General features: G+C 41.1%; 1 protein-coding gene across 1 annotated transcript in view; it reads left to right on the top strand.

Moving 5' to 3' along the window:
• The first annotated feature begins 1,375 nt into the window (after positions 1–1,375).
• Positions 1,376–11,354, top strand: part of ntn1b (netrin 1b) — a 64,310-nt gene continuing 54,331 nt past the window's right edge. Inside the window, exons 1-2 of the mRNA XM_030140156.1 lie at positions 1,376–1,555; positions 1,720–2,758. Coding sequence (XP_029996016.1) covers positions 1,744–2,758 — 1,015 coding nt within the window. The 5' untranslated portion in view covers positions 1,376–1,555; positions 1,720–1,743. The remainder of the gene's footprint in view (positions 1,556–1,719; positions 2,759–11,354) is intronic.

The following is an 11,354-nucleotide window of genomic DNA, read 5'->3' as shown; positions in this document are numbered from 1 at the left end:
TCTGATGTTGTGTTCAACTCTTGTCTTTGTATAGTTAATTAGATCATACACTGTTGTATTTCCTGATGAATCAAACCTTTGTTAGGATAAAATAAGACTCTGAAAAGCAATTATTTCAGCCCATATTAATGTGGATGATAACTTTAGATATACAGTGATCAGTCATAACATTACGACCACTGACATGTTAAGTGGTCATAATGCTGATTATCTCACTGCAGTGGCTTCATTTAGTCTTCCTAGTTAATGTGTTGGAAGCAATATGGGCAGTGAAAGGATCCATTTAAGAAGGTGACGACCGGGTCAGAGCCTGTCAAAAACTGCTGGTCTCGTTGGTCCTGATCTCATCGAGCATATGTGTGAAGTCTGATCCACTCCGCTAATAACAGGTCTTGGAGGATTTGCTGCTGATGTCTTCTTGTCAGTTATCACACCTTCAGGGGTCTTTTGGAGTCCAAGCCTCAGTCACAGATATTTTTGCAACAACAGCAACAACAAAAAGCCTGTCAAAGCACAATAACAGGTGGTTATAAGGTTTGGTTCTCACAGATGCTGGATTGGATGGAGATATGTGTTCTAACCCTTTGTTCATTATGAGACAGTACTCCTTCATTTTCTGTAACCACTTCATTCTCTGGATGTTTGCAGGGGGGCTTGAGCCCACATCAGCTGCTGGGGTCCACCATGGACATTGCACTACAGAAACAAACGACCATGCACTTTCATATTCACACCTAAGGACAGTTTGGAGTGACCAGTACCCATAATAAGGGGCATATTTTGGACTCCACACAGACAGAGCCCAGTTCTTGACCGTCTTGCTGTGACAATGACAGTGTGAACTATTACACCACTGTGCCACCCCAACACATTTCACAACACGTTTCCACTTTTCAGCTGCTGCAATGTGACAAAAAGAAAGTAATTGTTAACATAAAGGCAGCAGAGTGAGGCGTATCTGATGTGTTTCTGTTTAATTACCACAGTATTTATTTCCCGCTCTAACCCACAAGGCAACCGCTGATTTCCTTTAGACGCACCATGATAAGACTGAAGCACAAAACTCTGTGGTAGCCTCATCCATTGCAATAAAATGTTATTCAGTTTCAAAGCTCTTTCTGTTACTTCTTTATTGCCCAGTCAGTGGTGCTGAGGCTGTTTTCATATGCAGTGTGGACTGGACACCAGAAGATGTCGCTGCTCCCCCTCTCTACAAAGACACAGACTCCAAAGGCTCCGACTCCTCTGCTGTGAATGAGTGGGACCCCCTTTTTTCCTATTATAACAGAGAGGGAATGGGATAGACAGAGATAGAGGTGGGCAGAGGTGTGACTGAGTGGACAGACAGAGGCAGAGAGCCGCAGCCAGCTGGGCTTTTGCCATATCTTTTTTTTTTTTTTTTTTTTTAATAGGGAATTTCAAAGAGGGGGAACTGAAGCAGTAGTTATTTGTGCGTAAACGGGATAGGTTGTTCTCCAAATTTTTAGGAGTTGTGCACTTTGAGACTGAGCAGTTTATTTCGAGGTTGTGTCCTGGGTGGAGTTTTCTTTGCCTCGTAAGAATATTTTATACACATTTTAGTGCCTTTCATGCTTCTAGTGCAGATCTCTGACTTATTTGAGTGCTCTAGTGCTTTACGTTTACTTGTCTCCATCTGTGCCAATCACAGTATTTTCATTTAATTTTTTTTCTACAATTTTTGTCTTCATTGCATTTTAGCGCAGGAGCGGTGCACGGATTACAATGCAAAGGCTTTTGGAGGTTTGGGTCACCTTGGTGACAGTTTCTGCGCTGGCCGAGGGGGTGTTTGGAGGATACGGGCTCAGCATGTTTGCTGCGCAGTCTTCCCCTCCGGACCCCTGCTACGACGAGAACGGGAACCCCCGGAGGTGCATCCCCGACTTCGTCAACTCCGCTTTTGGGAAGGACGTGCGCGTCTCCAGCACCTGCGGATACCCGGCTGCCAGGTACTGCGTGGTGACCGAGAAGGGAGAGGAGAGGACCAGGGACTGTCACACATGTGATGCCGGGGATCCCAAGAAGTCTCATCCACCTGCGTATTTAACGGACCTCAACAACCCGCACAACCTCACCTGCTGGCAGTCTGAAAACTACATGCAGTATCCACAGAACGTCACCCTCACCTTGTCTCTGGGGAAAAAGTTTGAGGTCACTTATGTGAGCCTGCAGTTCTGCTCACCCAGACCTGAATCCATGGCGATCTACAAGTCCATGGACTATGGCAAGACCTGGATGCCGTTTCAGTTTTATTCCACTCAGTGCAAGAAAATGTACAACAGACAGAACAAGGCGACGATTACCAAACAGAACGAGCAAGAAGCGATTTGTACGGACTCCCACACGGACATGCACCCTCTGACAGGGGGGCTCATCGCCTTCAGCACCCTGGACGGAAGACCCTCGGCGCACGACTTCGACAACTCCCCGGTGCTGCAGGACTGGGTGACGGCTACCGACATCAAGGTGATCTTCAGCCGGCTTCACACTTTCGGGGACGAGAACGAGGACGACTCGGAGCTGGCCCGAGATTCCTATTTTTACGCCGTGTCGGACCTGCAGGTCGGAGGAAGGTGCAAGTGCAACGGACACGCTTCAAAATGCGTGAAGGACAGGGAAGGGAATCTGGTTTGTGAGTGCAAACACAACACGGCGGGACCGGAGTGCGACAGGTGCAAACCTTTCCACTATGACAGACCGTGGCAACGCGCCACGGCCAGAGAGGCCAACGAGTGTGTGGGTAAGAGATCCCCAATTTGTTATTACTGTGTTAAAAAATAACGTTTACTAAGTTTATTTATTCGATTCAAGTCATATGTTCTGCCCAAAAGACGTAATTTCTAACCCGTACCACTGCGTTAAACAATTACGCACAGCTTGTCTTAATTCTTTAATTGTATATTTACTTTTTTCTCAGTGGAAAATCATCGTAAATCTCCCGTGAAAGAATATTTATTTCTTTTTATCTTGAGAAAATGTTTTGGCTACACGCACAGGCTGCGATTAGACGATGATATGATCTTAAATCAAATTAAAGTAGCTTAAAATTAATTTGATTGTGGCTAAATAAAATCCTCCTGGAGGCCTCAAGCGCCAGCTGAAATCCCATGACCAAATGGTAAAGTGATCCTGTGGTATTTTTAGACCTTTTGGGCGGTTTAATTAAATAAAGATCTTTGCTTGAACGATGATTTCATAAATTGTCTTGGTATTTATTACAACATTTTAGAAAACAAAACAAAGTAAAATACTGGCGACACCGGTGCACAAAAGGAAATGCTGTTTTAGGATTGAAAGTGACTGAAAAACTGTGACATTCAGTGTAGTTTGGGCCCAAATAAATGAGAAATAAATTAATTACAATCGATCAATTAAATTTGTAAGATAAAATGTTTATTTCATTAAACAAAACCAAACTGGCCTTTTACAAGTAACCTCAGCTTCTTGGATCAATACGTCAAGATTTACAAATTGTGGTTTTCAGAAGTAGTGTGTTTGTGTAATCACAAAAAAACTGTATGTACCTTTGTGGATTTTTTTTTTTTTTTTTTTTTAATATAACAGTCGCGTGAAATTTCTGAATAATAAAGAAAGTGCAGGGAATCATTTCAGCCACAACAAGTGCGCCTGTCCCGGCGCGTAATTGCGTTTAGATCAGTGTTTCCGAATGTAGTGGCTGTTTTAATAGGAAGGAAACATTGCAGCTGCAGAGATAGACTGCAGGGGCGTGTTGTGTTTCCATAAGCAGGTGCTATTACAGATCGGATGGGCGATTAAGGCGGTTTTATTGACATTTTTGGCACGTAGAGTATAAACTGCCACTTTAGAGCCAGTAAACTATTCAGAGAGGAGCACAAAGCGAGAGGTAATCTGAAGCCAGGGCTAAGTTTTTCTTGTAGTAGCTGCAGAGAGTGTATTTGCTGTGATGCTTATTTTCAGCAGAGTTTTTGGGGAGGGTGGGCTTGTATCAACAACTCAAGCCCCCCTGAGCTGCGGGGAAGCAAACCTGGAAAAGTAACAAGTTCCGACAGTGCCATGGTTTGCTCAACCAAACGGAACAAGTGAACAAGTTGTTCCCCCTTGGCCTCCGCCTTTTGCCTCTTGCAAAGCCAGCATGTGAGTGTATTTTACTAAAACAAAAGCTTGTCACTCGTGGCATCCATCTCGCTGTCAGTGGGAGCCCCCTCATCCCCACCCCCCTTTCACCATGTCCTTTTCTCTGCGAGCGGTGTCATCAGATAAAAACAGCAGAAAAGCCAGACTGAGCATGTCTTCCAAAAGCGCCGCTAGGAGGAAATAATAAGGGTGGCCTGACACCTTAGCATGAAAGAGGACCTCAGGGAGGGGTTGTTTCCATTGAGCCCGGGTCCATATGGTCTGGCAGCGGGACGCACAGGGCTGGGTGCTAATAATCAGTCTGGATTTCACTTTCCTTTAACAAGACATTTAGGGGTCACTGATATGTCTGATACTGATACTGATCATCTGTTATCAAAGAGACACATTTTTGGAACTGACAGACATGATGGAAAACTGTAAAATTCAGTCAAGAAGCCCAGTTAAATACACATGGAACAGGATGGAGTATAGATAAATGTATGCATAAATAAATGTTCTGTTTTTTTCTCTGCCTGCTACAGACCTGTTCCCTTTTCCCCCTTAATTCCTTTATTTTATTCCAGCAGAAGAGCTTTAAATTATGATAAGGCACATTAAGTAAGTGAGTAAATAATAATAATAATAATACATGTGTAATAAAACTGTGATCTTTTATTAGGGGGGTTATCATGTTGTTGCTACTTTACTCATTATGAGAGAAAAGTTTGTGTGTGTGTGTGTGTGTGTGGGTGGGGGGGGGGGACTTCAGGCCCTTTCAGATAAATCAGTTCTGGATCTTCAGTCACTTTCTGTTCAGGGTTCATGAAACTTTGTTTACATCTACTGACACATCCTACATTCTCACCAGTTCTGAGCAGAACCATTCCAAACAAGTAAATGTCATCACATACATATGGTAAATAATATGGTGACACATTACCCCACCCAATTCCAGTTTTTGTCACCTTTTTTTCCCCTTGATTCTTGGTGATTTTTATATTTTTTAGCCTTAGTATTTGATCTTGCATTTAAGGGAAACCACTCTGTACTCTTGGCTGTGCTACTTTTTAGGTTGTCTTAGTTCTCAGTATTTCACCAAATCACACTCCTGTCACCACTTTCAGAAGTTTCTCTGACTTCTGCGTTGTTGTTGTCATCTCCATTTTCTTTCCCACCTGTACAACTTGACATTCACTTCATTTCAAAGGAAAATGTTCCTGCTGTGAACCAACATCCCATGTTCTGAACCAGTTTATTTTTTTAGTCAAAATACTTCATTGGTTCAAAATTTAGATCCAGAACGGCATATGTTTAATGTGAGTGAAATAGGGTTAAGACTGGTAACTGCACACAGAGAGGCAACTACATCAGAGCCAAAGTAACAGATTTTTAAATAATTTGATTAGTAATTGGATGAAAAATTACCAATGCAATAATCACTGGGATCCAGTAATGGGTCATGACCCATAATCACTCTGTTCCTGCTTAAGCTATTGACAGTTGTGACCTCAACAAAGGTGTGACTGCACTTGGGAGAGGAGTGGTTTCACTCAAGGAAGTAAGACAAAATCAACTTCCCATGACTCTGAATGCTGCGTTGCCATCATTTAGTCAAGCGGCATTTATGTTGGCAGCAGCAGCCTTCACATTTCTATCAGCATGACTTACAAATATGTCCATAAAACATGCAAAACCTCCATGGTTTAGTATGTGATAATATTTGACCTGCTGTAACCACGGAACATAATCATTTATACTGTACAAAGAAGGAATAAGGCTGAGAGGCACACACACACACACACACACACACACACACACACACGGTGACACATCAGGCTGTCCTGTCCCAGGCAGCTGCTTCATATTCTCTCCGTGTTCAGCGTAGCGCTGACCCCTGACAGTCAGGCCCCCCACTCCTCTCTCCGGCCTGACTGATGGGCTGTGAAGGGAACTGTGGGAAACTTTCGGCTGCCAAGTGGGTTTTGAGGCAGGTTGAAAATGGTAGCCTTTAGTCGCTCATACGTGTAATTTTGCACTTGTCCAATTTCAGCCTTTGTTTTTGCTGTCAGCCTGCCATGCGATGTTCTGTTTTATAATGGCTGAGAGGGAGAGCAGGAGGTAAATCCTTTGTGTTTCATTACATTTTTGCACCTACATGTCTGCTTGTACAGCATGGAAAGCTTTTATGTGGCCCTAAGAAAATTGTACCCTTCAAATGTTCACCCTTTCATTGTAACAGACGTGTAAGGCCAAAATGCATCAACTAGTTTCTGTATTTAACAAGTGGCTGAAGCACAACAGCTTAACACAGCTCAGCTGTAACCCTAAAATGTGTCACCATTCATCAGTCTGCTCACCTTTAATACCAGCCTCTGCTACTATCTTCCTCATGTCCAGTTAGAAAACATTTTGCTTGGCATTCATTAAGCCTACACACAAGTGTCTATGAGGGAGAGTCAACAGGTTTGCCACCCACAAGGTAGCTGAATTAGGATATGATTGTATCAATTGCCCACTGGCTCTCCTCCCAGTCTGTGCTGAACATACGGGTGCTCTCTCCAACAGCTCTAAAAATAGGGTGCGTGCAGAATATAAATGCATGTCTTTCAAGAACGTGTAGGTTTGAAGATAAATATGGTCGGAGAGCACAAACACACAAAGGGGTTTTTGTGTTAAAATCGATGCTAAGGCAACCTTCACAGTAGGTCTAGACAGATCAAATTGGACAAGAAATAATGTGCTTTTAGAAAACAACTTATGTTTCCTTAGAAGTGCCAACCACCTGCATGACAGCAGCTCAAAAAGAGAGGAAACTCTGGTCCATGCAGACCCTTATGGTACAGCGCTCACCACAAGAACTAGTCCATGTCTAAGATCAGATTTCTTGTTTAGTTACAACATGATTATGTGAATCTCTAGCTGGTTTTAGAGACTCATCCTGACAGCGTCTCTGTTCTGGATCCGGTCTGTGTCCATGTGGCTGACCGAGACCCCTGACACTGTTTTCTGCTGACAGTGATTCTCTTCAACCCGCCTCCCCCTGGGGTTGCCAGGTTTGGGGCAGGCCAGACCTGCTCACCATCTGGGTCTCATTTGAGCTCCACGGCGGTGGCACATATGACGGGAGACAAGAATTTCTGCAGCGCATGATGTCATAGATATTCATGTAACAGAAGTGCAGTGTCGCACTCGTTTCTTCAGCGGTTTAGTTCCTCCGTTAGCTCTCTCGCCGCCTGCCAACACCAGGGCACAAAGGCAGACATTTCTGTTTAATTTGTAAGCTGAGACGTGTGTGATGGTTTTGATTTTTCACATGAGTTTAGTCAACAATAGCCAGAGGACACATCTATTTGTGAGGTTGTTTTTGTTGTGTTGACTTCTGTTTTGATCTATGTCTAAAGCCATTACCTTAACATATTGTGTAATACAGTAATGAAAACAGTCTGACTGCAACTGCATTCATAAGGGTGACACATAATACCCAACAGTTACTTCTAATATACATTATGTGGTGTTTGGAGTCATATGCTGAAAATTGCAAATAACCAAATAACCCAAATTAATATACAAATGACTTGGCAGATGTTGTACAGTTTGTCAGCTTGTGTACTTAGATTATACTGTATCAAATATGTTCATTTTTACAGAAATCCATGTTTCATGTAACACGTCCCTTTTACTAACAGTAAAAGAGTTATGTGTAGTGTGAGGATTCTCCAGTTATCAACAGTAAAAAGCCATTTAGGAAGTAGAAAGCAACCAAAACCACCATCAGATTCACACCAGGCCCATCAGTCACAGAAAAAAAGTCGACCAAGTTAATTGTTGTTTACATAACTATGAAACTATATGATATTTAACACAATATAAAACTCAAGACGGTCAGAATAGCACTGCTGTATTATAATGTTAATGTGCTGATAGTTTACATTACAGATCAGGTTTTTAGTAAGAAAACAGCTGCAGGAATGTTCATTTGTACGGTTTGTGTTCAGAGTAGTTACAGTAAACTTTAGTTTTGAATAGACAAGACAAGATCAGAACTGCTATAGTTGGGTCTGAACCTCATATCAACAGAAAACTTAGCAAACATGACAGATAACATAACTTTAAGCCTTTGAAGCATCAGTGCCATTTTTTACTGACTGAGAGGCGGCTCAAGCAAGGAAAAGCAGGCATAATGTCTTTGACTCAGAATCTTGTTCTATTTTTACCACTTTTCTCTCTGTAAATATTGTTTCTTCTATTTTTGTTATTTCTTTTCTTTGTCTGTAAATGTTGTTTCATTGGTTTTTATCACTTCTTCTTTTTTTTTATCTGTGAATGTCGTTTCCCATATTTGCATCGCCTCATTTCTTTGTCTCCGAACTTTGTTTCTTCTATTTTTATTACTTCTTTTCTTTGCCTCAAACCATTGTTTCTTCATGATAACAATCACTTGTGAAAACGGCGGTTGCATATGCAGTTCACTACCTGTCACACAATATCAGAAGAGGTTAGAATTAAATTGGTTATTTAATGGCTGACTCCAGGCTACAGTGGCTCGCTCTAGTGGTAGAAAGTGGTAATACAACAGAGACAGGAAAACGTGGCTAAAAGCTCAATGCATATTTGCACAGCACAATAAAATGATAACTATAATAGCAGAAATGTTCCCTCCAAACACTTTAATAAGTTTATTTTAAAGTAGAACTATTAAATTCAATCAAAATGAAAGAATTACTAAACGTAACGTGATGTATACTAGGTGAAGCTATTGTTATTATTTCTGCCTGAGGACAGCTGGGATTGAATCCTCTTGACAGTGAGTAGCTCTCACATTGGTGATGACAGTACTCATGAGCAAGGCATTGCATTTTCAGCAGCAACCCCCAGGCTCTGACCTTTGACCTTACTTTGACAAAGAGAAAGGTCTCCTTTGAAATAAATAAAGCAAAAGAAATCCAAATTCGCCAGTAAACATTAAAAAAATACTTTGGTCATGGAGAAGAAAAACATGGCTAACAGGAATATTTTACATAATGAGTGAAAACACAAAAATGAAAGTAAATAAATATCAATATAAAAGCCTTGCTCTTGTTGTGGGTTTTTTGTTTGAACCCAAACCAGCAATGTTAAAGACATTACAACCTTCAAATACTCTAAATAAGAGCAAGACCTGAGCACGGCACTTAAAATTACATTTAATAAAGACGACATGGAAGTAGTAGTTAAAGTAGTTAAGGAGAAAATAAGGACATGCACATGCTGAAAGATGGAGGTGAAAAATCTGGGACGTTAATAGGAAACAGGTGGTGTTGCAGGTTAGGATGTTTTTAGCATTACAGCAGCACAGACACCCTTTAAAATCCCAGAGCTGGGTGCGTTTGATGCACCGTTGAGTCTCGGCCACCTCGAGTACACCTCAGGGATGCCAGTGTGGAAAAACGCAAACCAATGGGAGCCCAGAGGCAGCGGTTATAGGTGACCTCGGTGCAGAAATACATTAAAAAATCAACTCCAGTCGGAGAAATCAAATCAAGATTCGCACGACAGCATCTTCTCCAGACAAACAGACCCAAACCAGAACCAGCAAACTGGAGACACACTTTGTGGGAACTGTGTCAGTCACAGGGATTGAGACATATTGTGTTCTGCAGAGTTCATGTTGGTGGACTCGCATATTTTCCGCCAGTAAAATATAAATCGGTGACCATGTTCTGGGACTGAAAAAGATTAGTAGAAGCGTTTTTGATATTTAATGATTAAAGCTTCAGTACATGGTAGTTTTTTGATAGTTACCATTCAATATATTTTAATTCAAGTGATCTGAAAGGATACAGGACATCTACATCACCTCTCACACTGTAAAAATTGTACAATGTAAGGCAAGATTTTGGCTGCTTAGAAATGTTTTCTATTAAATATGAGATTGACACCTTTACAACATGACTGCTGCTGTACTCCATGGCTTGACATAAAAACAATGGCATCGCAGCTTCTGTACTGTAATAATTTGGCTCCATTTTTCCATACTATCGTTAAACAGCATTATTATTTATCTTAGTATTTATTAGTTTTTTGATTTGGACAAAGAGCAGAAAGGTGTGTATAGCAAACTTTCCCTTGTTTCCCTTTATCCTGCAGGTTTATCAAGTAAAAAAATATCAGATTAATTGGTAAAAAGAAAAGTCATAGCCCTGCTTTACACTTTTGTATCTAAATTAGTCTAAGTTAATAATGCATAATATTGTGTAATGCAGATTCTTGAATATCTAAACTTTTAATGCCAAAGAAACTGACCAAACTCAGTTTACTGTCCACACCATTTATTTATTGTTTCTTTTCACACACATAAAATCACATGTGCCTCACATTGTTTTAATATTTCAGTGAAAAACCCTACAAAATAATATAATGACTCTGTCCAACTTGCTTCATGTTTCATATTTGTCTTCCTTTACTCAATGTTATTTTTTCAATCACCGTAATGGTGTTTGGCGCCTTGATTGGAGCCCATGGAAACCAACAGTGTATTTGAGAAAAGGCACAAGTCATAACAAAAAACATACACAGTTTACAGAAAATGGAATAAAATCTGTTAAAAAAAAAACAAAAAACATATAACACAATATAATCCTGGGCAGAGACCTTAAAAGTATGACAGAGAGTTAGTGTCTTGCTTAGTAGTTTGTCCTTTTGAGACTTTTCTGTAATTAAATATGTTGTCATTTAATGTTCCCAAGCTATTTGCGATTCCAACATGATTTTAGGATATTTCCTCCAACATCCTTTAACTCTGTCACAATTACAAATAGAGAACAATGCTTCTAAAATGGTCTTTTACTCGCCAGTCGCCTCCGGACTTTCTTGCGACATAAGCCCATGTGACTTTGGTGAGAGCTTGTTCTGTATACAAGCAGACCATAAAACAAAGACATGTATTTTGGGGGATCTCAAAAACCCCATACTCTGCTACGATCCAGTGTCCTCTGGGTAAAATGCTGCATGCTTTGAGGATTTTTGTTTTGTTGAGCTCATAATTCAAGACAGACGTGACAATCTCGAGCCAGAAAGGTTTCACTCTGGCTTTTTAAGAGCACGCTGAAAAATCCTGTTCTGCTGTGTTATGGATGGCGGTTTGGAAAGGTGACGCAGTGTTTTGAGGGAAGAACGTTAGCTGTGATTTAATGTTCGCACCCTTCACGCATGGGCTGTTGGAAATCATGGCATGAATATTAGCTGGTATGGAGCAAGTT

This window comes from Sphaeramia orbicularis, chromosome 8, assembly GCF_902148855.1.
Source record: "Sphaeramia orbicularis chromosome 8, fSphaOr1.1, whole genome shotgun sequence".
Classification (NCBI taxonomy): Eukaryota; Metazoa; Chordata; class Actinopteri; order Kurtiformes; family Apogonidae; genus Sphaeramia; species Sphaeramia orbicularis.
Note: the sequence above shows the minus strand (reverse complement) of the source record. Positions and strands in the feature narration are given on the sequence as shown.